This window comes from Leptonotus elevatus, chromosome 7 (genome assembly GCF_054856555.1).
Source record: "Leptonotus elevatus isolate MCC_2025b chromosome 7, RoL_Lele_1.0, whole genome shotgun sequence".
Classification (NCBI taxonomy): domain Eukaryota; kingdom Metazoa; phylum Chordata; class Actinopteri; order Syngnathiformes; family Syngnathidae; genus Leptonotus; species Leptonotus elevatus.
Window position 1 is genome coordinate 24,218,987 of NC_141245.1, and position 27,531 is coordinate 24,246,517.

The following is a 27,531-nucleotide window of genomic DNA, read 5'->3' on the forward strand; positions in this document are numbered from 1 at the left end:
CCTTGCCCTTAAAAAAATTGTTGAATATGTTTTATTGTCACATGGCTCCGCATACATACATAAAAAAAAGAAATAATGTGGAAAAAAAATGTGCGTGCCTCTGGTGGCCCCTGGGACTCCATTTTGATTTTGAGAACGTCTACTGCAGTGGTGTCCAAATTATGGCCCAAGGGGCAATTACGGCTCACCATACATTTTTCAGTGGCCTGCGACTAAAGTAAGATGGGTGTTTAAAAAAAATAATAAATAATAATAATAATAAAATAAAAACCTGTAGCTGTCTTAATATGAGCTTTTCTAGATATGCAATGGTACAAATAAAGTATTTATGACTAAAATAATCAAATTTTACTTCAAAAGACTGTGGTGACTAAATGTGGCACGTTTTTTTTTAATAACTAGAGAATATAAACAATATATTATTGCTTGCTTGGTTGATTTCAGTATATTTAATAAATTATGGATGGATGGAGATTAAAAGAATTTCAAAGCGGCCATTGCATCCTTCCATTTTTCTGTATGTGGCCCTCAAATGTAAGTTTCGACCCCCCCCCCCTATTTTTTTTTTTACAGGTACCTTGAATAATTATTGGTCAGTTACTGAAGGAAGACAGAAAAGTAGCAAAAGAAAGAAGGCAGAAAGGTAGGAGGGAATGAAGGCGACCAGGAAGAAAAGAAAAAAAGGCACTGAGAAAGGATGAGAAGCAGGAATAAACAGAAGAAAGAATGTAAAAAGGCATGATGGGTGATGGAGGAGAGTAAAGATATATATTTATAAATGATTATAAAAAATAAATAAAACCTTTTTGATGTTTTTATGAAAGACAAAAAAAAGGTCAAAGTAGCCATGTTGACAGGCCTGAGGGGACCCCGCCTATTTTGCAAAGAGTCGAGGACAGCTTTGCGTTGGGACAACACAGCTCGGGTCCATTCCGTCCAAAACTTTGCTCGAGCAGCATCGCTCTGGAACAAGACTTAGGATGCGCAACTCGACCAGCGTGGCTTTCACCGGATGGGAATATTATTATGGCTACGTGGATCCAGTGGTTGTGGACGAAAGCAAGCTGAAATACAACAAATGTGAGTCCATTTGCTTGATTATTTATTTTGCTCAGTCCTTCTCACGTGGCCTCTTTCTTTCAGACTCTATCGTTATTGCATTTTGGGTCACTCTCGCTGCCTTTGTGGGGGTCCTCTTCCTCTCGTTGAATCTCATGTCAGGCAGCAGGCGCTTGCCATGGTGAGTGCGACTTATTTTATGCATTGTGTATATTTTATCGGTATCGGCCTAAAAAAAAAAATGCATATCGGTCGAGCCCTACTAAAATGGCCAACAATTCCTTTGGAATGATTTTGAAACACTATGATAATATGGTCATCAAAATTTAACATTGGTGTAAAGAATTCAAGAGTTTCAAAATCATGATTTCATGTTTCGTTTCATTGACAATGTGCTACTCCTTCTGGTGTGCGCGCCTTGGCCACCAGGGGGCAGCATAGACATACTACACTAATGAAACTGAAGAAGACCGTTGCAACTAACATGCAGTAAGAGTAGTCATGTTTTTTTGCAGAGGATAAAGAGCGTACGCCTACTGTCACATGCGTTGCTACTTTGAAGGTTGCAGGGCTCGTCCCTATCACCTGCGAATAGACTGTACAATAATTAGCCAATGCATAAAAACGCAGGTGACACGTTTGTCTCGTGTCGTTGCAGGAGACGCAGACGCAGGAGTCAAAGGAGAAACACATCATCCAGTTTAATATGAACCCACATGAATAATCACTGAATAAAAGAAGCAAATAAACGACCTTTTCCAAGTGTACAAACGGAAATTGCTTTGGTCACATTTGAACAGGATGGTAACACCTTGCACGCGATACGACGTAGCGCTCACGTCTTCATGGCTACAAAGTCTTTACAGACAGCTCTGATGGCCGATTGATGAGCTTTCGTCTGCTTACGCTCGCCTGCGGTCACCATGGCGATGTGAGACAGGAAGAGTTGCGGCGAATCGGCTCCGCTCCACACCTCCTGGACGTACAAAGACAGCAGCGACAGGCCCGCTTCTAGGAAAGGGAACGTGAAGAAAATGTGCGTCAGTGGTGCTGTTGGACAAACTGAACAATTTTAAAGTTTGAAATATTCAAAAATTTTAGTTCCGACATTTTCGCAACTTCTGACTAAGGACCAGGGTTGCAACAATGTTAATCATGAAAAAATAAAAATTAAATTATGGGTATCAGGCGATTACATTTTTAATCGTAATTAATTGCATGACTTCAATAGTTAACTCATGATTAATTGCTAATTTTATATCTGTTTAAAATGTACAATAATATATTTTTCATACTCATGGTTACCATGAAAGTGGAAACATGTTAAACTGATAGAAATCATTGTCATTGATACAGTAATTTTATAATAATTCATAAAATTGAGTTAAAATTAAAGTGTGATATTGATTTGTGTTAAGGTCATTTTTCTGCCACTAGATGGCATAATTGCATTTGTAAGACGGTGACAGCTCAGCGCATTTTTCTTTTTATATTAAGAGCTATCTCATCTTTAACACGAAGTAACTTGTGAAATTCAGTAATTTTTTGAAATTATACCCCAGTCTCCATAAATATATGCATTATTATTAAATGTATTACTGCTAGATTTTGACGCGGACGTCTCTGCTGCGTTGCGACGGGAATCCCCCCAGTACAGGCTTTCCAATAAGGGACGGTCATTAATCGCGTGTAAAAAAAAATTTGTGGCGTTAAAGGAACTTGAAATGAACGCAATCATTTTGAAACGTTAAAAAAATATAAATGCCATTTCAGGCTTTTGAATAATTAAACACAGCGGATTCAACTAAACACAACGAGAGGGTCAAAAGTCTTACCGCATTTCGACTCATCTTGCGTATCTTCCGGCCGACAAGCCGACATGACCGCTCGATGCATCTCGGGAAGTCGTCCCCGCCTCTCCAGCAAGCGCGTCATGACGTGGGTGAACAAGCGGAAAGTTTCCCCCGCGGGCGTTTGGCACGTGCGATGGTAGAGACGAAGCAGGTCCGCCTTGGGGGCGGGATCCCGCAGCAGCGCGTCCACAATCTCCTGGTTCGCCATCAAGTTCTCTTCGAGCCAGCGCAGGAAGCACTTTGAGCGTTCGTCGTCGTACGCGTTCTCCACCAGCCACCTGAGGGTCCACCTGGTGAGCAGGTCGGCCGTTTCCACAGCCAGCAGACCGGGACTCTCGGCGCGTTGCGCTTCACCGAGGACAAACGCGGGTCGCCAGTGCATAAAGATGCTGCCGAGATATGATCTGCACTCAGTTAGGAGACTTTGCTGTGGTTCTTCTGTTTCAGTGTCGCCTGACAGGTTCTTCTTTTGAGTGCGGGCTTGGGAGCCTTTAACCCGGGTCTTGTCCCTCACGGACCCTCCTGTATTAATGCCACGAGAGAGGACAAATGATGGCAAACACTGAAATTCCAAATATACATGTCATTCACACGACTGTATAGGATAGGCAAAAATAAGCCTGGTGATTCAACCTATTCCTTTTTCGGCTGTTAAATGATTTGTTCAAAAATATGTTTCATTATATGATTCATTATAGTGCTGTCACTAAAATAGAAAATGTTTATTTATTTTATTAAATTTTTTAAATTGAGTCTCCTATTCATTATTCCACGACTAATCGATTCCCCGTACACCCCCCCCCCCCAAATAAAATAAAATAAAATACATTATTAATATGATTATTTTAAGTCCACTACGGTTGAACGTGAGTTGAATTTATTGGATATAAATATGAATTGTTCCTTATCTTCTATGCACATATCACACAAACAGCAACAAAATTAGCCTATGCTAAACGGTTAACAATCGCGATTAGCATTAGCGGAGAATAAACTTGGATCACACAGCATACCAACCGCACGGAAAGGTTTTTTAAATAACCTACTCTATGCTCCAGGATCCCGCGCCGCCACACTGATGTTTTTCTTAAGTTTCTGAACGTATACTGTACAGTTTATACAGCAGTCTACCCGCAAGATAAGAGGAGTAAGATGGCCGCCCTGCGGCTTCAATGGCTTGCAAGGGCGCGTATGGGCTACACGGCGGCTCTTGACAGAGTGAGTTTTGCTCTATGTTTATCATAGAAGATGCCAACCGCCATCTTAAATGTGTCTGGCAGACTGGCTGCAATACATTTATTACAACTCTTTTATTTCTTTAGCGATTTTGACGCAGATTGTTTTGTTCCGAACATCAGACATGTACCGATGATAATTTTCTCCCTTTTCAGTCTAAAGAGACCACAAAACCACCGATCTGACTATTATGACTGGATAGCCAGTAGCCCACACACGCCCGTGCAAGCCGTTGAAGCCACAGGGCGGCCATCTTGCTCCTCCCATCTCGGGAGCAGACTACTGTATAAACTATACAGTATACATACAGATGAGACACATACAGCTCGTAGGCAGTTAGTATAAAATCGGGGGTCAGGGTGGGAGGGGGTTTGTGGCGGGGTAGTCACGTATTTAATTTTATTCAGTTTTGCTGCAGATTCCTGATCTTCCCGTCTATTTTCCTTGTTGCTTGATTGCATTCTTATTAACATTTGCCAAAGTTGTCATTAGGTGTTCCAATAAAGTGCACTCACCCAACAGTTCCTTGACTTTGTGCTTTTCACATAAGGCCTGTATCTGGCCCAGGAGCGCCGCGTGGCCAGCCAGGGTGCTCCAGCACAGCAGCAGAGCGAGAGCCTGAGCGGAGGACAGAGGCTGAGCTCGCAGCGTCATCCGCTCGGCCCGTTCGCCGGCGGCCAGAGCGCTCGTCCGATGCGCGAGTACGGACGAGAGGGTGCGCAGGAATGCGCCGAGCTGGGCGGCCTTCACGCCCAACCTGACACAAGACAAACATCAGCATCCTTGACCGAGAGGCGCTTCTTACATCGGCGCAATGTTTACCTCAAGCGGCAGCTGATGGTTAAAGCCAAGCATAGGAATTCGTTGATGAGCGTGAGCGGGAGGCATTTGGCTGTCTCTTGTTCCAATGTCTCCCCTGTGTTGATGGGCTTCTCCTTCTTTCCAAGGTTTGTGAACCACAACACGTGGAGCAGATCTATGATGGGGCCGAGCAAATGTTGTCCGAGGTTCCTAAGGGTGAAGAAGAAAATCGTAACCATCACGTAAACGCATTGAAGGGTTCATTCTGGGCCGGGAATCCGTGTATCAGTTGTCAAATGAGTGACCGATTTTGGTATTCGGTTCAATATCTAACACACAAAAAAAGCCAGACGCTTCATACTTCAATTTTAGACTTAAATCATGTTTATGAAATATTGGTTGGTCGATAGACAATAAATTATGCTTCAGTTATAGGGCTGGGTTTAAAAAAAAGAAGTCAATTACTCAAATTGATTTTCCTTTTCATAGCCCAATATGGATTCATAAAAATATAAATTGATTATTTTAATGTCTTTTTCCTATAAATTCATGAGAGAATACATTTAGTTTTTCGTATCTTGCTGTTTTCTTGAAATGTACTGTTTACGGGCATTTCAAAGTATTTTCTTACATTTACTAATGAACTGACTGACTCACAATATTTTTAATTTACAATTATTGAATGGATGAAATGAACACCATTTGACCAGTTACAGCCTCCACATGAATTAATTTGTAATTTAATGTTTGTGGAGTTTTTATCGTGTGCTTGTCATTTAAGAATATTGAATGTTCCATAACGATACTGTATGTATATTAATTGATATTGGATTGAACTGAATCAAATCGTATCAAACTTGAGTTTACTTTAGGATCCAGATCGAGCCCTACTCAGTTACATATAAAACATATATTGACTAATGCTTCTGACCACCAGATATTCAAACCAAACATAAAAAATTAAATTTTATTAGGACTCATATCACTACCATTTTTTTCCTTATTATCTTCAAATTGAATGGTTTGAAGACGGAAATAAGGAACGAACCACCCCACATGAGCGTGCACCTTTTTTCAACCATCTGTATAATCCACGTCAGAAGGCCGCAGCTCTTGCTCAGGTCGTAGGCTGCTCTGGTTACGCGTGCCGCCTGGCACAACACCCTGATGATCTGCGCCTGGTGGACAGAGTCACTTTTCACCTCCGCATGGAATTGGATGGCCAGCAATACAATGGAAGAATGCATGCCAACTGCGGTCAACAACCTGAGCGTGTTCGTCACACAAGGGGCCGCTGGCAAAGCCCAGGAGGCTGTGGAAGATGCCTTGCTGGTTGCACACGTCGTAGCAGTGTCCGTCACTTATTCCTTCCTCCAGCACGCTCAGGATCCACTCGCGTTCTGTCTTGTGCTTCGCAACAGACAGACAAACACAATCAGTCCACCTCCCCATGACCCACAAACCAAAACAAACGCGTCAAGGTTGTAGACATAAGCGGGTTCTGTTTGTGTCTTTAAGCAGTTTCGCTGGGCGCTTTACCTCGAGGTCGAAGCTGTAGAAAAGCTTAAAGAACTCGGGAACCTTCCTCATATCCAAACTCTGATGGGACAGCAGGAAGCGATTCAGGACCACGTACATGTAGTCCTCTGAGCCAAAAAAGGCAACACAGAAAGGGAAACATAAACAAACACGGACATGCCTGACCAGTAAAGGAAACTTGACTGTTTGTCTGCCAATTAACCTACCACGTATGAAATCAACCAAGGAAATCTTTTACCTGTCTGTTAGTAAAAACAAATCTGCAGGCGAGCTGTTGCTCAATTTTGTGAAATGTAATATCACAATGGTGGTTGGAGTTTGTTTACCTTAAATGATAATTGCTCACGTGCTAATGCTAATCGCGACCGCTAAACAGTTAGCATAAGCAAATTTTGTTGGTGCTTAATAATGCTCATGCACAAAAGATAATAATTAATACTTATATCCAGTCAAGTCAACTCATGTCGCTATAATGATGTATGTAGGAACTAAATGGTAGTTAGTGTTAGTTTGCCGAATAGTTAGCACGCTAATGCTAATCGCGATTGCTAACCATTTAGCATCTTCTAATTTTGTTTGTTTGTTTGGTTTGGTTTATTGAACATATAAACATAGACACATTACAAGTATATTAAAAAAAAAGTTTAAAATAATTCAGCAATAGTGTCATAATGGGGTATATGCCACAGAGGAGGCGGGACTTCCGACTCCCGGGTTTCACACATCAGCTTTGTTTCCGGTTCCAGTTTGTGACGTGTGGGCCGCGTCCCTCATTTGCGTGTTCCCGTCGACGGGTGCGAGTGTGTAGTGTGTCCGTCTCAGTTGTTCGAAGCGTTTCAGAAATCTGAGACGGCCTGCGGGCGGGAGCGCGTGGTTGGGGGGCGCTGGGGTGGGGGTGCGAGTGTTGGAACGCGGCCAGCAGTGGCCGGAAACGGCGCTGATGTGTGAAACCCGGAAGTCGGAAGTCCATGGCATCTACCCCATATGCAGTACATGTTCAAAAGGAGTAGGAAGAAGTACAAGAACATTATCTAGTCCTACTCCCCGTTACTTCTATCATGTTAATATACTAATAAGTTGCTCTTATTTAATAATACCTCATAGGATAAAATTAAACAATGGAAAATAAAACAAAACATGCTCATTATAAGTGCACGGATAAGATTGGTATGAGTTATAAGCCCTTATCTATTGCACATGCGTAAAGAAGAAAGAGAAAGTAACACCCTACATATATAATACAATAAATTCCCAAACAATGCATAATGCATATGAAGATATAACATAATGAGTACAGTAATTTCTAGACTATAAACCGCTACTTTTTTCACTTGCATTCGATCCTGCGGATAATACAAACTGGTGCGGCTTATCCACCAGGTCACAAGAACGCACTATAAAGGAAGCGCAAGAGCAAAACAAATCAAGTGAGACCAAATACAGTAGGAGAGACAGAACAAGAGCAAGACAATTTGCGCCCTAATTATGGAAAAGAAAGTAGCGGGAACCCGGTAAGGTAACAGTAAAACACCTGCGGCTTACAGTCGAGTGCGGCTTATATGTGTAACAAACTCGAGCATTCCGCAAATTAAGCTAGCGCAGTTTACAGTCAGGTGCGCCTTATAGGTCAGAAATTACTGTAGTTATATCCACTCAATTCATCTCACATTCAACTTTAGAGGATCACCCAAAAAATAATTAGGAGGGAATTAATTGGGCATTGCAAAAATTAATTGAAAAGCACTTCATTCATATTTCATGCAATTTTAAGAAAAAGACAATACTGTATTGGGATGTAGAGGTCATTTTCTAAAATAATCTGTCAAAATTGTCATTTTCATGCTTCCAAGCGGGATTTTTTTAAGGTCACCCACCAGGTCTGAGCATCTGCTGAGCCACTTTGCTTATGTACGTGGTTAAGACAAAGGGAAGCCGCTGATTCTGCTTTCGAACTCCGTTCTTCACCATGTCCAGCAAGTACAGCAGCTGTAGGCCGGGAGAATTCAATCAGTGCTTGTATTTATTTATTTTTACTTTTGAGATTACTGACAGCTATTTAATTGTAGTTTTTTTTAATTTTTTTTTATACCTGTCTCTTCTCTCTGAAGCGGGCGGCCTCCAGGTGCTGGTAGAAGCAGGTCAGCACGTAGTACGCCGCCGCTCGCACCTTGGCGTCGTAGCTGCTCAGAGCCGCTAAGGTCAGCCCGAGGGCATGGGTAGAGACGAACTTGAAGCAGTCCACCACAGCCTCTGCCACGGGAGACACAACGGACGGTGAACGGGAAAGACGAGCGGGGATAGGAGCGAGAGTGAAATTCGCTCACCTGGTTGGAGAATGGCGCTGAAGAGAGGAAGGAGAAAGCAAGGGTCGTACAAACTGCTGAGGTCGTTCACAGCTTTGATGTCGAACAGCTGCACTTTATCTGCCTGTAAATTGTCCCCCAAAAATTGTTTGATATAAGAGAAGCCGTTTTTCCTCAATAGATCCAGCAGATGGCGCTGTTAATCCTTCTTAATAAAACAGATTGAGCCATGCATTAAAAAAAAAAAACTCAAGAGTTAACAGCCAATTTCAAGCATTCTGACTGATCTTTGAAGGCTCACAGAATATTGTGTTTCATGAGACCTTGACTCTCTTCTTCCACCACAAAAAATCACCTATTTTGAACCAAAAAAACTGTGGAAAACAAGCTTTTTGTTCAAAGATTTATTTTCTGGCAACAGTGACTTTTAATGCTAATAATTTTTGCTTTACTGAAGCCTCAAACATCTGAACAGTTGTTTTGTTCTATAAAATACCAACAACAACGAAAATGTGCTTTTGATGAACTTGAACCAACTTTTTTCCACACTATTTTAAGAAGTACTACTAGTATATTTTTGCACATGCAGTACGTGTGTAGACACACGTACATAAGTCATACTACTGCTATGCTACTACTTCTAAATTTAAATAATCTCCACCAACTGTTCTCTTTTTTAACACTCTGAAGTAGATTTAACATAAACACTTTAATCGTGAACACATATTTCCTAAGATCCGCCATGTTGGTATGACTGTCTGCATTGCTTCAGACAGCATGAGCTCATCCAAAAGAGATACAATGCCACCATAGTTAATTTTTTTTGTTTAACTTTTTTTTCAAGCTCATTTTGAAACCAGAGCTCCCCAAGACCTTTTTCCGCCCACTGCAAAAAAAAAAAAAAAAGAAGAAGAAAGAAAAACACACCAAGTGCCAACGGCGCTCTCCTCAACTATTTTACACCTAAAACTCTTAGTGGTGGCTTAAACACTTTTTTTTTTTCAAATAAAAAGCGTGCCAATGACGATGCAACAAATTCCCAAGCACACCTGCGGGATAATCTTGCGGCTCTGCGGAAAGCGTGCGATGGTTTGGAGCATTTTGTCGGCGTTGAGCAACGCCAAGATGTCGTCCGAGTGGGTTTGCTTCCACAGAGATGATTCCAAGCTCTTCCTGGTTTTGTGGTGCTCCAAAGCTGCCGGACCCCAAATAATGGATCTGTGGCAGGAATTCCCAAAGTGTAAGCATGTACGAGCAATTAGTGAGATGAAGAAGAAATAAAATGGTACTCACTGAAATTTGAGAAGACTGACATGATTTTTTTCGTATTCCTGAAGGAGCAGCAGTATTGTCTGATCTGTTTGAAGGGACGAGATGCAGTGAAAAAAAGAATGATCGGACAACCAGCAACACAATTTGTTGTTGTAGTCTAGACTTGGAACATGGGTGAAAATGACACAAGAACATAACAGACAAAAATTTAACTAACATAACAGTAAAATTCAAAATAAAATTAGATTGTACATATTCGAAAAGGAGACGGAAGGACAACTCAGCTTCAAAGGTACAGTGTATTATTTAGTAACATTTAGTGGTGAACTAATAGAATACAAAATTTTTTTAGTCTTCAATTGACACGACAGCTGAAGAGTTGATGGGAAACAGGAGAGAGACAGAATGACCTGCACAGCCCGGGTATCGAACCGGGGTCGCTTGCTCCAAGGATGAGCCTCTCTACACATGCTGTGGGTGCTCAACGCAGTGAGCTAAATCAACACCCTGACAGTGTTTTGATGATAAATATCCCAATAAACACGTATTTGAAATGAACAATTTTTAACAAGTTTCATCATGAAATATACAATTTATTGAAATATACTACTTACCATTACGATAAACATTAGTAATCAATTTAATTGAAAAAAGTCAAAGCGAACCATTTTTTTGATGAGTTAAAGTTTCATAGCAAAATAGAAAAACGGACTCATTTGTATCTTTAACTTTAAAATGGGTCCATTTGATTATACTTTGTACTTTTTTCTACTCTTAAAATGGGTCAATTTGACCAGGAATGTTTAATATTCCAAACCCAACCCAATAAAAATTTTTATAGCTTATTATTAACAATTTTTACTGCACATATTATCAACATAACAACTTCTTAGTCTGTCGATGTGAAGTTTCAGACAAAAAAAAAAAACTTTGTTCTTAAGCATCTTAACTGTTTCCATTGCAAATATGTCTAAATTAGCCTTTTTTTTTTAGAATGACTGTTGGTGCAAAGTTTGATAGTAAAAAGCTGACAATTTGTTCTTTAACTTGAAAGTGGGTGATTTTGACCCACAACATGTGGCATTTGAATCAGACTAACCTCGTTTGACATTACCTGTATTACTGAGCGTGGCTCCGTACGCTCCCAAAAGTACTAAGAAATGATTCATGTTGCACACTGCTGGACATTTCCTCACCAGACTGAGGAGGAGTGACACCACGGCTTCTGAAAAGCAACAGACAAAAAGGCCAACCAATCCTTGAAAACCAACCAGTCAGGATTTTTAGTTTTCTGTTCATCTTGAGGTATTCGCGTACCTTGAGCCTGACTCCTGCTCGGATCGTCATCGTCACAGTCTAACATGGTGGGCAGGAATAAGGAGTGGCTGCTGGTCATCATGTGGAGGGTGGCTAAAGGGATTAGACCATTTGGGATGCCGTTGGGATGGTACATCACATCCAAAAGGCTCTGCAGGGTGTTGAGGAAATGCACATCTCTGTAGCGGCACCTGCAGAAGAGCACATAGTCACATTGGTGATTCATTGTAAAGAAATTGAAGTATAAGTCATGACTCACTCACTTCAGTCCATTGCGCACAAAAGCGTTCCAGTCGGCTGCAGCGATGTCGTCACTTGATATCTGCGCAGACATGGCAAATGTTTGAACTCCAAAAGCTACAACAACGTTGTTAAATGATTACATTGCGAGAAAAAAACTCAGAAACTTATGAGAAATACATGTAGCGTACTACTTGGATGTTTGTGCCAATAATTTTCAGTCAGGTTTTCAAATAAGGAGGTTTTAACCATATCATGTTAAACATTCCCACTTTGAAGTGTTGGGTACTGCCAGCGACAGGAAAGGAAAAGAAGAAGCAGCTAAATTGATGTGTCGAATCTGCTGCTCTCCGTCATTCACTTGCATTTACCTAAAGTATGCTAGCTTCTGATTGGTTAGTGTTAGTCAGCTGATAGGGGATCAGGAAGTGTTGTCGCTCTAGCTGCCGTGTATGATGAGTAAAGGTTTAAATTAAGAATGGATCCGTCTCCATCCTGCCTTTTCATTTCACAAACATCGTTCCATTAACCACCAACAAATCCTCACAGACTATAGTTACGATTTTTTCTTACAAATCTGACACTTTATAAAGTCGCAAATTTGCCATTTTATAAAGTCGCAAATTTGCCATTTTATAAAGTCGCAAATTTGCGATTTTTTTTCTGGGAATATTGCCCCTACCCTCTAAAAAAAAACTAATTGTACGTGGCCCTAATATACCATCGTACTGGCATTTGTTAACCTACGATGAGTGCCTGCAGTCTTCCCAAAAGGCTGTGCTCTTGAGTAGAGGTGCTTGAGGCCTGATCACTGACGTGACCGAAAGACGCAATCAGACACTTGAGGGTGGATGTGGTGACACGCTTCCTCCACGTTACTTCTTCTTCTGGAAAGTCGGCGAGCTTCTCCGTGATGACGTCCACCAGCTGCCACCTGACAGGGAAAAAAGCAGCCTAAAATTTGACATGTTCTGAGTCGAAGCCTTGTAAACGTTGTGGCAAAACTGACCTTTCAAAACTGTCCGTTCTCTGCAGGGCATCTGGCAGGTTTTTCATCAAGTCCCCGATGTCTCGAATGTCGGCAGAGAGCTTGATGAGAGCTGCCAGTGTTCCAACCACAGTAGCGGCTTCTGTCATGTCTCTGAGAGCAGACTGGCTCAACTTGGACAGGAGGTTCTCCTTCATGGCCTTTAAAACGTCTTGTTGGACTACAAAAATATAACAAAGTTCAGTAATACATGAGCACAATAAAGCATAAGATGATTTATCAGATATAAACACCACTTTACATTTATATTACTTCAAAATCCCCAATCTGAATTAGATTTGGATCAGAATCCATCTTCATAAAAAAAAAATGAATTGGAAGAGATTCGAAAAATCTAAACAAACATGTTAATTGGGATTTTTTCTTTCCATGTCAAACATTGTTGACAAATACACAATTTTGATCAGATCTGGATTAAATTAGTTTCTGGTATTGCATAATTATTTTTCTTCAAATTAGATTGAATTAATTAGACATAGTAACATGATTTTCTCATTTTAAATTAGAATTGCTACCAAATGTGAAATTTGTTCATATTTTAATTAATTTACACCAAATTTTCTCTAAAGCAAAAAACATTACCTACAACACTCGATTTGAAGATATCGAGAATTTGAAGATCTGGATTCTACTTTGTTTCATACTACCGCTTCTGACTGCGGATTCACAAATTGAACTCAAATTGGATTGGTGCAACGATCAGAACATTATTGCCATCATGCCAAATGTACAATTTGGATCAGATCTGAATCAAACTTGGCATACGTCACTTAAATTGTATTTGGCAGAGATTTTAGCATAGACAGATGGACAAAGACACATTATTTGTAGTAAATACATAATCATTTTCCAGCCTGTTAAACGAAATTGGTTCATTTCACACAATCTCTCAGGGCGCGCCAATGGGCTACAATATTACTGTTATAGACGATGATACTTACAAAGCTCCCTGGTGGAGGTAATAATAGATCAAACAAGCACACATTCTCTTGCCGTTTTAATACAAACCGTCTTTGGACGTTGCCGGATCCTCCCTCCCCGCCACCAGCAAGTACGCACTGATCAGCGGGAGGAAGCTGTCCATCATGTTGGTCATCGTCTTGATGTTATCCGGCTGGAGACACCATCTCTCAAAGCAGAGACGCTGTGTGGAGCAGTTGCTCACCAGCAGGTCTGCGATAGCCAAAGAGTCACGAAGAGGACCGCGGAGGCATTCCTGCAGCACGTCAGTGCGGACGAGCCGGGCACTTCCGGGCTCGCGGGACAGCGTCTGGAGCAGGAGGGCCTCGAGTGTCGGGCTGGAGCAGGACAGCAGAAGTGTGCCCAGGCCGCCCAGGTGAGCCTGCGACAGGAAGATGCCGTCGTCCCGGTCCTGATTCTCGGTGATGATCTGCAGCGTGGCCTGGCCGTAAACACTCAGCTGACCTTGTGTAGTAACGAGCCTCTCCTGCGGGAGGAGCAGCAGCGCCGACACCACGTCTCTCACTTTGGAGGGGTCCATGTAGCCGTGCAAGGACAGGAGGGCATGGAATGATCTGGACTGCCCCTTGGGAGTCTTGGATCTCGTTTCCTGCAGCTCCCTGTGCACGGCTTTCTCGATAGCGCCAGCGTAGGGCGCGATAAGCTCCGTGTGACCCAACTCACGCAGGGTCGGGGCACTCGTCGCCAACAGGGTGGTGATGCCATTGCTCAGCTGAGCGCACATGTGCTTCAGTTGTAATGTTCTCAAAGAGTGCGGGGGCGGGGTGGCCACTTCCAGAGACAGATACCACTGCTCCACGCAGGGATGCTTGAAGATGGAGTTCAGGGCTGAGAGAAGCATCTAAAAACACAGAAGGAATAAAGAGCAATGATGATGACATTTCCGAATGAACAATACTGAGCTCTTTATAAAAGAAAAAAAGAAAAAAGAAAAAAGAAAAAAGAAAAAAAGAAAAAAAGAAAAAAATTATAAAATAAAAAAAACACAGAAGGAAACTGTTATCGACAGTCAACATAGGCAACGGGGTACTTCCAGGTGACAGAAATCAAGTGATAACCGCTAACTTCAACTGAATGACACAAACGTGTTGTGTTAAAGGTTACACCGGCAGATACAGTGTCGGCAATATACCACAAAAGTTTTTGTTTTTTTTAAGATTTTGTTTTTTAATGGAACCTGGGGATGAGGTGGATAAATGGAGTGGATATTATAAATTAGAGATAGACTGATGGGTTGTTTTTTTTAGGGCCGATACGATACCTATTATTAGTAGTCAGGGAGGCCAATAACGGATATTCATTTTCAATTAAATGGAAAATAATATTGTTGTCAACATTTTTAAAAAAGTGCAATTTCTAACTCGTGCATATGTATATGTGTATATATATATATATATATATATATATATATATATATATATATATATATATATATTATTATTATTTATTTTTATTTTTTTTTAAACAACCATATAAGGCTTAAAGGTGTTTGTTTGTTTTTAATGACCATGAGATTAGCAATTTTATTTTCCTGTTTTTTGACTCACTTAGGATTCACGCTAAAGTTAATAGAGAGAGAGAGAGAAAAAAAGAGAGCGAAAAAGAGAGAAAGAAATGCCGGACCAACTCATCAGCAGGCACAATCAAAGCATATAAATTCGTAATTTCACAAGCAATGTGTGTGTATGTTTGAGAGGGTGAGAGAGTGAGTGAGGGGCGGGGGGAACAAGTAGCCAGGGTGGCCAACTGTGTTTTAATTAATGGCACACGTAAATTGAGCTTCAAATGCTGTGCATATACGCGACACAGCGTTTGAAGCTCAATTCACGTGTTTAGCTAATTCAAACGCTGCGCGTTCACGCGCTACGCGTATTACAGCGTAAAAAAAAGCACGTCCATATCATTAATTCGAGCAACAGAGAAGTCGGTTAACTGATCGGTTAATGATGATGTTAACTAAGTCTAAATTTAATCACCTCTATTTTTTCTTTAACTTACCTGTTGAACTGTAAATTACAATCACCATTGAGAATATCTATCCTAAAAGTGCACAAGTTTGACTGGAATGCAGAAAAATTACAACAGTACCAGCACTTTCCACCAGTCTCTGGTTTAGGTCTAAATGTTTTGTTCCTGACCTGCTCTTTGTCTGCCTCCACAGTGGACGACTGGTTCATTTCCAGGAAGAGCTCTGATCCATCTCGGTTATTCTGTTCTTTGGGTTGAGGGTCCGAAGTCATCTGCCAGCCTTGTAGCTTGAACAGCAAATCTTGGAGTATTTGCATTAAGCTCTTCAAAATGGCGGCGCCAGTGTTTTTTGGAAACTGAGCAGAAGAGAATCAAAATAAATAATGCGAATGAGTGTAATTAGACGTTGTTGTTGTTTTAGCTCTCTTACCGTGCCAAAGTTGTCCACTGTCGATTTGATGTAGAGTAAAATCTGCTTGATGCAAAGTGGATGGTCAGCGATCGACATGGAACCTAAGGCGACCTCCACCTTTGTCCTGAAGGTGTCGGCCAGCACGGAACTCAGGCCGTCTAGGTATGCGGCTATCATTAGAGCAGTGAAGGATGGTGTTGACGTTTTGTCTGGCGGATATTCTGATGATTTAAACTGTAAGAAAAAAAAATAATGTACTTGATGCGACACTGATGCTATTTTTTGTTTTATGTCGTAAATAGTCAATATGATTCACATTGAGTAAAATGTTTCAAGCATTAACAGTTGTACTAACTTACAACAATAATGGGGACTTTAAAAAAAAAATCTGGTTTTTGATCATCTGGAAAACTCACTGTCAAACCTGTCTGAGACGGTTATCGAGAAACAACAGTCATGCAAAAACTTCCCCGGGGGAAAAAAAGAAACTGAAACCTATATAAATAGAATTTTCCGTTTGGATATTTGAATACCGAAATATTCGATAGTTGCGGCACTAGAGGGGATTGCAACCCGCAGTGCTACACATAATATAAATTGATAATGAAAGAGATGACCTGACACTTGGGAAGGACTGGCCATCCGGAATTTCATAAGTTTCCCAAATGCCAGAGTCCATCCACGGCCACAAATCGAATAGTAATGACTTGATGTCAGTCGAACAACGAATCGGCACATTAGACATTGCACCACCTCTCCCCGGAAAAAGTTCAGGCTCGGGATTTTTTTTTTTTTACTTTTTTTTTCCACCCTACCCCACCCCCCAAAGTGTGTTATGTGCCCTATATGTCTATAAAAGTGTATTGTGCAAACCTAGTGTAGTGAGTTAAGAGGAGCGACCAGCGGGGCCCTCCCCAACCGGGCGGGGGCAGGAGGCGCACCGGCCCACCAAGCCCCCACCCACCCCACCGGGACCCCGGCGGGCATATGGGACCCGTCCGGCGGGGCGATAGGGCTCGCCCCCCCGGATACTGGGTCCCGCCCGAGGTGCCAGGACGCCCACTGGAGCGGGGCGGGCACGACATCAAACCCCAGCCACCCCCGCCGGCCCCCGTAGCACCGAGACCCGGGCCATTATTATTATTATTATTATTATATATTTTTTTACTTTAAGCCCTGTGTATATTTAACTTAGGTCCTATAATTTGGAACATAACGTAATCGAGGGCAAACTGACCAGCTCTACTTGACATTGCTGCGGCAGCCACTTGGAGTAATAGTGGTAAAGCCGCACGATGGAGATGTGTGCAGAACCTTCGGGGGACATCAGCTCTTTGTCGTACTGCAGCAGACCCATGCAGAGCGGGATCGGATCACGCTGGCTGTGCAGGATGTGACTTAAAACGGCCGACAGGTACTCAAACACAGCCACTACAGGAGGTAACACACACACACATTCTCGTTCAAAATCTCCAAGTGTGGAAAAATTCTGGAACATTTGGAAGGTGAGGGTTAAGAATGGCAACCCGGAGAAAGGTTTAAAAAAAAAAAAACATTACGTAACTTTAATCTCTTTTTTCGATCTTCTGAGAAAACAATAAAAGGATTGGCTGAGAATGCTGAACAGTTGAGACAGGTTGGAAATCATAATAATTTTGAAAAAGGAAGTACTTGTCACCTTTGTCTGGAGCAAGTTTGTTGCGGGCCTCCAGAGCGGCAGGGACGGCCACGCTGAAGGGAAACGTCTGAACGACAAGCTCCTCACTCAGAGGTAGCCCCAACTCCTCAGTGTCACCTTCGCTGCCCTCCATGATGACGTCCAGCATGTCCAGAACATCTGGCGGCAGAGGGAGAGACTGAAACTGAACCCAAATTTGAGTACTGTTTGCTCTGCCTTGCGATCAAAGCCCCCCGATTGTTGGACTTAAACTGCTGGCATCAAAAGTGACAACACCCCAAAGTGAAAATGTCGGCTTTACACATGCGTTTACTTTTTTTTTTTTTTAAGTATTTATGTACATATTTTATGGTTGCTCTATATCGCAGATTTTCACCGATCGTGGGTGGGTGTGGAACGTAACTAACATGATGAGCGGGGGATCACTGTAATGTGTCTCACAAGTCATTGACTACAATAAAAAGAGTTTGCAACCTCTATTTACCGGTACTATAGTCACGAGACAAACTCACAGTTACCACATACCAGGCTCCATTTGAAGTACTTTTGCAGCAATCATGTGGCATCTATAAGCAAAAAAACAAAACGAAAAAAAAAAATACGGAGCTGGGTGTCAACCAGCTCAATTGCGAATTAATGTTACGGCTCTGTCCCTATCCTGTACCCACCTTTGAGTGAAAAGGTGTCACACACAAGACACTTAACTCATTTGCTTGCAAAAACAAATAAATACGTTCTATTGTAAATGTTTTAAGTGTCCCAAAGACATATTTATATGTTTTTACGGTTTTTTATGCTCGAGCATACACAAGGCTTTGATGCAGCCTCTGAACGATTGAAGAAATGGTAGTTATTACACAAACAGCCAGCAGGTGGCAGCAGAACAACGGAGATCAACCAGGGCCATGTTGAAAAAAAGCTTACTTACTCAAAATTCTAAATAGATTTGTTAATAAGGATGAAACTTAGCTATATTGCAATGCTAATTGCTGCAAAACGGAAACAGAAAGAAACATACTTTTTTTCCTTAAGAAATAAGAGACTTTAATCTTTCTTTTGGTAGGTTCCATGTTTTTGTAGCTATAGAACACAATATTCTGTGGGCCTTGCTAAATCTGTCAAAATCCAATAAAACAGGCGGGAGTGGAGGGGATTGCTTCTGTGAAAATGGTTTGGGAGTGAATAAGTTAAGAGGCTTACCGTCAATGTGAGACACACAGACACTGGCCGCATCTCCCTCCTGGCTACTCAGGTTGGACTGCTGGTATGCCGCCTCCTGCACCAGGCCGGCAACTTTATCTGTGTATATGTGCGAATGGCACACGATCTTGACAAACACCTCCAAAGAAGAAATAGATTGTTTATTCCTAATATCGATATCATGAGCATTCTCCGAGGTCACGTAAATACACCCTGCTCACTCTCTCCAAAAACTGGATGACCGTCTCTTGTTGGCCAGGCTCTACTCGGTCCAGCTGGTCCAGCCAGAGTTCCAGTTCAGACCAGGTGTACTCAAACACGCCGCTGTCCTTCAGCACCTGAACACCACACAAGACCAGCAACATAAGTATAGTAGTACTTACAGTTTTTGTTAGTGATGTGGATTTGTCCACATTATGGGGGGGGGGGGGGGGGGGGGTATTTTTCTCCATTTAGTAGTACCATGACCAAGCCCATCACACATTTTACTATCAAATCAACAGCCTCCATTAAAATGACTTGAAATGTCATTAATCCAATGGGAATCCACAGAGTCATGAATCAAAACACACACACACAGACTCAATGAAGGAGGAGCTTTGAGGTCGAGAATCCGCGTGGGTGGAGTCAAACGTTTCGGTGCCCCCCACGCAGAGGCACGCCTCAAACGACACTCTGCAGCCAGCGCTTACTCGAGCTGGAACTTATCCCGGCTGACAAGGACAAGAGGCGAGATACGCCCCAGACAGGTTGCGAGCCACTCGCACGACACCTATACGGTACACATTGGGCTCCTTACTTTAAGAACCAGCATTCGAGTGGAGGTCTTCAGTTGGTTGCAGCGGCTGCCGACGAACATCTTGAGGAGCAGATAGAGTACAGACTTCTCGTTGTTATCGGCAGATTCCTTTTGAACGAGAAAAGGTACAACCAAAGCGGCAGCAAGATGAGAGCATTTACAGCCAATTTTAGTCTGCTGACGTTTTCTTTTACGGAAACGGGGGTTGGAGTGAGCGTGACAGGACCGCTGTTTCAAACAAACTCGTGATGACATCTTGATCCTCGTGATATTTAATGACACGTTCGTAAGACAGCTGGGAGCTTCTTACCTGCAGACGGAACCACGAGAACTTGCTTGCAGGAAGGTCTAACGCCAGCTGTAGTATCTGATGCTGCAAGACGGGAGCTACTTCCTCATTCACGCCGCCCTCTGACACGATGCCTTTAGGCAATAAAGAATGTTATTGAAGTTCCGACAGGCACGTCCAATAGCCTAAAAATAAAACAAATTACCTTTTAGGAGCTTGCTGAAGTCAAACTTGCACTGAGTAACCAAGTGCGGCACAACTTTTTGGTAGAGACAAACGACCTGCAGGATGAGCGCTTTGAGCAGGATGACCTCGGGTGTCTCAGGAGCTGAAAGGACTTTAGTTCATTGTGGTTATTGTGATTTTTATTCTCCACAATTTTTTTGCCGTGAAACAAACTCCCACATAATACTTCCGATTTACACCGATCAAAGTTCAACTTGCTTCAAAAATTCACGCCTTCCTGGGTATTTATTGTTTGATTCCACATTACTTGCAGTATTCGCACAATTTAACAATAAATATCAACATTTACCCATTCATTTTCAATGGGACTGACATTAAACTTTTTCTAAGTCCCACTTTTCACGCCCACTTCCATACATACAACTGAGCATCATTACCAGCTGTCTGATACTGCTCAATGAAGCAGATGGTAAAGTGCCTTGTAGTAACCCGGTAAGTAGGAGGTCGCGGGTTTGAATCCCACCTCCGACTGTACATTGCAAATATATCCATGGCAATTCTGCTAAGGGATATACATGTACAACAACTATCATAGTTACAGTTTTCCATCTAAATGAATGAAGGGTGCTGCATGCCTGGGTGGCGCTATTGAGTGATTTTTTTGTGTACTGCATGCCTAGGTGGCGCTATTAAGTGTTTTTTGTTGTTGTTGCATTTTTCTATTGGGTATACTTCGTTCCACTTTTCAATCTAAATGAATGGAGGGTACTGCATGCCTAGGTGGCACTATTGAGTGCTTGTTTTAGTTGTTTTTGCAATGCAAACCAGGTCCACTTTTCCATCTAAATGAATGGAGGGTACTTTCAGTAACACTTTACAAAATAAATTTTTATTTGCTTCACAAATGTATGCCTCTCAAGTTTGTGTTCTTTTTATTCATTTATCTTTCAACTACAATTAATACTTTGTAATTTTCACATATTTTATCTTTCAATTTACTTAAAAAGCATTCATCTTAGCATTTAGCTATTCACATTCAGGTTTCAGCATTCCCACTCAATTTCTGCAGAAATTGCACTTAGTCTAGTTAAAGCAAATCCAAGACAGTTGAATTTGAGAGCCCTTTATGAGGTCACGTTTTTAAAAAAAAAACACCCGGAATTATGTCATATTGACATATTTTTCATATCCTACTTTGGGAATTTAGACACCGCTAAATTACAGTATAAAAATAAATAATAATCCCAGGGAATTTGTGAGGACTCTTCTAGTTGAATTTGTGGATATGCAAATATATTTGCTAGAATGTAATGCAAAGTGGTATAAAAAATTTGAATTTTGAAGTATAAAAGCACTCACAATTGATGTTTTTCATTCAAGAAATTTGGTTATTATTGTGGTTGTAGTTTTCAGTGGTATAGAAAAAGATCTCAGCACGCCACTGTAAACCCCAACGAAAAGGGAGCTTTTTCTCATCTGCAGCTTTTCTATTGGGCACATACTATGCAAGTGTACCTAATAAAGTGGCTTGGTCCTCTTCATCTATCCGTTTTGCGCTCGCTTCCTTGTTCGTCTTACTTCCTTCGCCGTGCGTCTTGTCCTTCTTGCTGAGTGACTGCCAGTTTGAGACGACACTCGTCATATCCGGCAAAATCTAGCAAAACAAAATGACCTTAAAAGCAGGAGAATCTAAATTTGAAGGTATGAAAAATGACATTTTATTGCGTTAACCTTGCAAAGCATCTCTCTGTACTGCTGCACCAGGTCGGCCATCATGTCCGGCGTGTACGCATCTGAGCGGTGGTCCAGGAGGAACTCGATGTTCTTGTCAGCTTTCTTTAAAATGAAGCTCATCATGTTGAAAGTGGTGAATTGCACCGCTGTGTTGGCAAACTATCGAGAAAGGAGACGAGCGGATTATTGGTTGAATTCAATGATTCTAAATGTTTGAGGCTCCCTCTAGTGGTATTTTAGTATGCAAATGAAAGTGAAATTCTTAGCAAGGAATAATGACAGCATCACATCACAAATCAGTGATTTCTCTCCAAACAAAACATTCAGTTGTTCAACTGTTTGGTTTTTAACTTTTATTTACTGTACTGCGATTGTGGCAGGAGGCGCTTACATTGAGGCCCTGTGTGAAGAAGGTCTTGTTGCAGACGGGGGGCAGCGAGACCACCGTAATCATGGAGAGCAGGCGCGGGAGAGGAACGTGCTCACAGGATTGGAACAAAACGCTGATGTCCGGCTGAGTCTCGTAGATCTGATGTGATATTAGAGATAGGATGTATTAGTCGACAAAAAAGCACAGCACTCTTCATTGGGTGCACCGACAGCAGCAAATAAGTGCTAATAATACAAGAGTTGCATACAATATGTTTATTATTGTAATTGTAGTGTGATGTAGAACTGCACTGTATGATGATAAAAAATAAAATTGCCCAAAAGTTTTTTTTTTAAATTACAAATAAATAATAATGATTAAAAAAAAATACCAAGGGAAAATAATACATTTCTTTTATTTAAATGTTCAGAATATTAAACTGATTTTAGATTTTAATTGCCAATACATTTGTCGAACACATTATAAAATCTTTATTATTTATTTATTATTATAATTAAATTTATCCATTTTTCCTGCATTGATATTATATACAGCATGTATTAATTTAAATGTTTTCAGTGTATTTTCTTCATTTACTATTTTCTTTTTTCTTGCCAAGAAAGAGAAATTAATCAATTTGTTTTGTTTGCTAACTCCTAATTTTTAATGCATGTACATGTAACAATTTCTGCATTGCCTCTTTCAATATTGTTTTATTTTTGCTATTTTTAAATTAATTAAACTTACAATAAAAATACATCTATACAATATGTGATTGTGTATACATTATATGTATAGTAAATACAAATATAAAAATACAAATTATACAATTAAACATGTGTTTTATGTTTACTCACTGTAGCATTTTGAGGTTTGATGTCAAATATAAAGTGCTTTACAAAAAAAGTTATTAATATCATTATTATTATTATAATCATAAAAAATCCTAAATTGTATATCTTTATTTTCATTCGGGTTCAATATTTATTAACTTAAAATATAAATATATATTTTCTGTATAGTTTTACTTTTTAGTTTTGTCTCTACTTTCCTGTAGTACATTAATGTCACTGTTTACCGTTTCTATTTACATCACATTTCTGCATAAACTAAACGGAATTCTTGTGCAGATTGTTTTCTCATTTTCTCATACATTCACCTTCTTGAGCAGCTTCACATTGTCCTGCCAGGCACTTTTGAGGCGGGGCGTGTAAGAGTAATGCGTCTCCTTGAAGAATCGCGTGAGGACGTCCGGACTGGCTTTGAGCGTGCGGACCACCAGCTCGGCCACCAGCGCGTCCTCCGTCGCCTGCTTCAGGCCGACCAGGAACTGAAGCAGCACGATGTTGCCGGCTCTGCGGCGAAAGTCGAGGTCGTTACAAACAGCATGTTCTGTGCTAATGTCGATAGTAAAAACGGAATACTTGCCTGCCGGCAGTGCCGAAGCTGCCATCGTGGAAGCTGATGCCGTACTTTCGGGAGCAACACAATTCTAGAAGGAAACTGTGAGCCATCTCCCGCACCACCCATATCCCAGCATCCTCAGAGTCATCCTCCATCTTTCAACATAGAAAATATCATTTAGACAAGCGAGCAAACTTCAAGTTTAGTAATTCTGGTTTATTTATTTTAATTGCCAAGGAAAGTTTCCACCTTTTGAAAAATTCCCAAGCTCGAACACCCCCTTATTGCTTTAGACCAACACTAGCAAAGCTTTAATTCAAATGAGACAAAAACTCACTTCGTTCACTTCCGTGGTGGCATCCACAATCCCGTTCCATTTATACAGGGACGCGATGTTGGTCAACATTGCCGCTGTGAAAAAACGCACTTTTTGTGTTTTGCTAATGGCCTTGTTTAATACAACCTGCAAAAAGACAAAACGCATAAACATCATCAAGAAGCGTACATGGAGATCAAAGCAAACGTGGCTTCTGATTAGCAGCATTGGTCTGCACACTAATTGACGTGTAAAAAGAGTTATTTTTGTCCAAATGGCTAGTATGGGTTATAGGTCACATTGAGTGGAAAAGGTTTTTAACATAACTGATCTTGGTTTTATCTCGCAAAAACATCGGAACAGTGGTGAAATTGATGATCGCGTGCTTACTCTGGTCTTCAGCGTGGACAAGATCAGATTGACGACGGACATCCTGTCCTCCTTCAGCCCCGTACTCAAAATCTCAGGCAGAAGCTCTGCCGAAACACATTAACACATGAGCAACATGCTTAAAAAAAAAAAGTTGCTTGGTGATTATTACTCCATGCTTACCTTTGACCTCTAGTATCTGTCCAACTGTTACATTGTCCCCGGACACCAAAAAGGAGAGGGCAAACTGGATAAAGGCCATGCGAACGTCGGGTCTTCCCTGGAAGAAGCAGAAGAAGAAGAAGAAGATGAAGATATGCGCTCCTGTGAGGTGGCAAAGTGAGGCCAATTCATTGATTTTGTTTTCGCTGTCAACTTGGGATGTCCAAACTTTTTCCCCTGAGGGCCACACACAGCAAAATGGAAGGGAGAAATTTGTAAAAACCTGCTCTAATCAATCCAGTGTACTAGATGTCAATAGATGCAAAGCAGTTAAGCGTATTAAAAGGAAAACAAAATAGGCTACTTTTGAGCTTTGGGTTATCGGTGACAATACAAAAAGGTATTAACACTAATGTGATATCTTGAAACGTTAAAAATGTATTTGATTTTTTAATTAAAAATGGAACATTGTGTTATAGGTGTATTTTTTTATCTAAATAATTTCAAATACAACATCGTGTAATATTCTACTTCTAAAAATATATACTTTTTTTTTTAAGACTGTGATATCATTCATCCTTTTCTTCTAATCTTCTGATGAGGGTCATGTTTTCAACTCATTGCTCAAATACACAACAGGCTTATAAAATTTAAATAAATAAAACACGCATGGGCAGCAAACGGCCCACAGGCCAGAGTTTGGACTCACTGTTGTTGACGGACAACATAAGCTAGCCTTTCCCTCATATATACCTTGACATCTGACACTTAGCACACTCGTGCTCCATTCCAAATAGCTGTGTTGGCAATAATCAACATTTTTATGTGGGTTACACTTCCAAGTAGTAAAAATGTCAAGAAATCTGTCTGGTTGGGAAACACAAGCAAGACCCGGAAATAAACGCTGAACTGTTGATCTCTCGATTCAAACCCAAATGTTGTCAGTCAATTGCTAAAGTCAAGGAATTGGTCATCTTTCGGCAGAGAGTGTATTTGCATGTACAGGATGCTCTTTATTAGATGTCTTTTTAGTCCTCTCACCCTCTTATCTTTCCTTCTGACCAGCCCAGAGATGGATTTATGCATATAAATGTGACTCAGGATCACTCTGGCAGCTTCGGGCCCTTGAGATATGGCAGCAGACAGGAGGCTCAGGCACTGACAAACCAATCTGTGTGGAAAAATTGTATCATTGAATGTAGATGAGCACCCAGGAGACAAATTGTCTTCAACTTCAGAGGTTCCGTTGGATCATATTAATTAAAGATTGACTTTTCAGTCGTTTGTATACAAATAGTTGGGTCTTGGCAGTAAAATCTTTTGTGGGCTTCCTATTTCTGGAAATAAATCTGTAAGCAAGGCATTTGCAATTTTGCCCAATTGTTTCACATAATAACTGCCCCAATGCTGACTTTCTCCGCTTAGGACCTGGTAGATAGGCAGGGTGAAGATTTGATATCCAGCAAAAGCTAATGCTACATTTCCACTATGATCCCCAGCAGGCATGGCATGTTTCCAGGCTGCAATACACACAATCCCTAGCATATTATGTTATTCGGACACCAGGGAATTTTTTTGTTGAGTGCTTAACGGTACTGATGGCAAAATGAAGCTTCATGAAGCACTTGTAATATTTTTTGACTCCCCTAGATGGTGCTCTTGATTTAAATATAAAGGCTAGTGCAAAGGAAATTGATTACATTTCCACGGCATCTTTCAACCAAGAGTGGCATCTAGAGGAGTCAAAAAAATATTACAAGTGCTTCATGAAGCTTCATTTTGCCATCACTACTTAACGGGTCTTCTTTAAAGCAAAGCCATTGCTACCTTTATGTACACTACAGTAGTTGTGTTAAACCGACAGACCTGTAATTTTCTGAATGTAAGCATCCTTGAATCAGCTTCATGTGACCGGAAACTGTCTTTTTCACAATGACGTTGCCCACCATGTTGAAGTGGGACAGGTCACTGGCGGTCCTCAGGAGAATCATCTCCAGACTCTCGAAGATCAGCACCATCTGCACAGCGAAGATCAGCTAATTAATTTGGCGTTCCTTTTAGGACCATGAAGTAAGATTTTGAGTCAAAGTTACCTCTCTCTCAGTTTGTTTTTCTCCTTCCAGCAATTTGAATATTTCTGAACACTCCATGGAGATTTTAATGAAACCTTCAACCACATCATACAACTCAGATGACGGAAGCTTCTTGGCGGTTGATACAAACCTCTCAAGTCCTGGAGGCGACCAAAAATAAACATCATTTTGTTTGTGCTCTTATGATTAATAATACATTTATTTATTAATCGTTAGGTAAAATACTTACCCTTCATGGCTGTGGTGGGGTCATTCAGCATGCTTTTAAAAAGAGTCCCGGTAAACTCAGTCATCTTTTCTTTTTTGGCCGCCGTGTTGGGCTTCGCCGCGTCTTCACTCGGACGCTTTTTATTCATTTTTAAATGTTTACAATGGCTAAATAATACAAAATAAACTATTGGCCAGGTCGGGTGTCTTGAGAGGGAAACTTTCATCCACGTTGCAGTGTAAACAGAGACAACCCGTCCGAAGGAATTGGCACCCGGTTGGAAACGTTGGCCGACTGAAGATTGGTTCCGCACAGTGACTGAGAAATCGAGAAAAAAACTTTAAAAAAAAGAAGAAGAAGAAGAAAACTAAAACTTTAGACCTACACGTCCTGAAAAAAATGATACCCTTAGAAAATAATAGGCTAATATACATTATTATTATTATTATTATTATTATTATTATTATTAGTAGTAGTAGTAGTAGTAGTAGTAGTAGTAGTAGTAGTAGTAGTAGTGGTGGTGGTGGTAGTAGTAGTAGTAGTCAGAAAATAAAACAAGACAGATTAAATAAAGACATAGTACATTCTAATATAAATTAGAGGAATGTCCAAGACTTTTTCTTCTAAATAAAGAAAATTACACTAAAAGAGCTTCATTTAAAATACAATATAAAGTCAAGGAATTTCTGTGATT

At 40.9% G+C, this 27,531-nt stretch overlaps 2 protein-coding genes across 3 annotated transcripts; one reads left to right on the forward strand and one right to left on the reverse strand.

Annotated features, from left to right (window-relative positions):
- Window positions 1-980: 980 nt before the first annotated feature.
- On the forward strand, window positions 981-1,769 carry mrap (melanocortin 2 receptor accessory protein). The gene is made up of 3 exons (XM_086081310.1): window positions 981-1,080; window positions 1,144-1,240; window positions 1,718-1,769. The coding sequence occupies exons 1-3, from the start codon at window positions 981-983 to the stop codon at window positions 1,767-1,769; spliced, it is 249 nt and encodes an 82-aa protein (XP_085937436.1).
- On the reverse strand, window positions 1,736-27,094 carry urb1 (URB1 ribosome biogenesis homolog). Of its 2 annotated transcripts, none has more exons than XM_086081309.1 (39): window positions 26,859-27,094; window positions 26,630-26,769; window positions 26,403-26,554; window positions 25,578-25,707; window positions 24,558-24,654; window positions 24,396-24,481; window positions 24,027-24,152; window positions 23,714-23,844; window positions 23,445-23,640; window positions 22,307-22,444; window positions 21,913-22,074; window positions 21,697-21,835; window positions 20,201-20,323; window positions 20,017-20,129; window positions 19,707-19,814; window positions 19,129-19,245; window positions 18,908-19,046; window positions 17,708-17,866; window positions 17,267-17,460; window positions 16,048-16,263; window positions 15,788-15,973; window positions 13,677-14,490; window positions 12,630-12,828; window positions 12,368-12,554; window positions 11,644-11,702; window positions 11,381-11,571; window positions 11,178-11,288; window positions 10,085-10,148; window positions 9,841-10,009; window positions 8,813-8,915; window positions 8,578-8,738; window positions 8,363-8,474; window positions 6,489-6,595; window positions 6,216-6,359; window positions 6,018-6,127; window positions 4,971-5,159; window positions 4,664-4,905; window positions 2,895-3,434; window positions 1,736-2,070 (listed from the first exon to the last, which is right to left on the reverse strand). In XM_086081309.1, the coding sequence occupies exons 1-39, from the start codon at window positions 27,061-27,063 to the stop codon at window positions 1,895-1,897; spliced, it is 6,735 nt and encodes a 2,244-aa protein (XP_085937435.1). In that variant the 5' UTR covers window positions 27,064-27,094; the 3' UTR covers window positions 1,736-1,894. The 2 variants fall into 2 exon arrangements, with proteins under 2 accessions (XP_085937435.1, XP_085937434.1); XM_086081308.1 differs by having other exon boundaries at window positions 20,201-20,332.
- Between the last annotated feature and the right edge of the window lie 437 nt (window positions 27,095-27,531).

What these genes read in the sequence shown, in the direction of transcription:
- mrap (XM_086081310.1), top strand. Translation starts at nt 981, where the DNA reads ATGCGCAACTCGACCAGCGTGGCTTTCACCGGATGGGAATATTATTAT. An exon ending in CAAGCTGAAATACAACAAAT is followed by an intron (nt 1,081 to 1,143) that starts GTGAGTCCATTT and finishes TCTTTCTTTCAG; the next exon opens with ACTCTATCGTTATTGCATTT. An exon ending in GGCAGCAGGCGCTTGCCATG is followed by an intron (nt 1,241 to 1,717) that starts GTGAGTGCGACT and finishes GTGTCGTTGCAG; the next exon opens with GAGACGCAGACGCAGGAGTC.
- urb1 (XM_086081308.1), bottom strand. Translation starts at nt 27,063, where the DNA reads ATGAAAGTTTCCCTCTCAAGACACCCGACCTGGCCAATAGTTTATTTT. An exon ending in CTGTGTGTCTCACATTGACG is followed by an intron (nt 17,867 to 18,907) that starts GTAAGCCTCTTA and finishes CTCTGCCGCCAG; the next exon opens with ATGTTCTGGACATGCTGGAC. An exon ending in CAAAGTCAAGGAACTGTTGG is followed by an intron (nt 3,435 to 4,663) that starts GTGAGTGCACTT and finishes GCATTAATACAG; the next exon opens with GAGGGTCCGTGAGGGACAAG.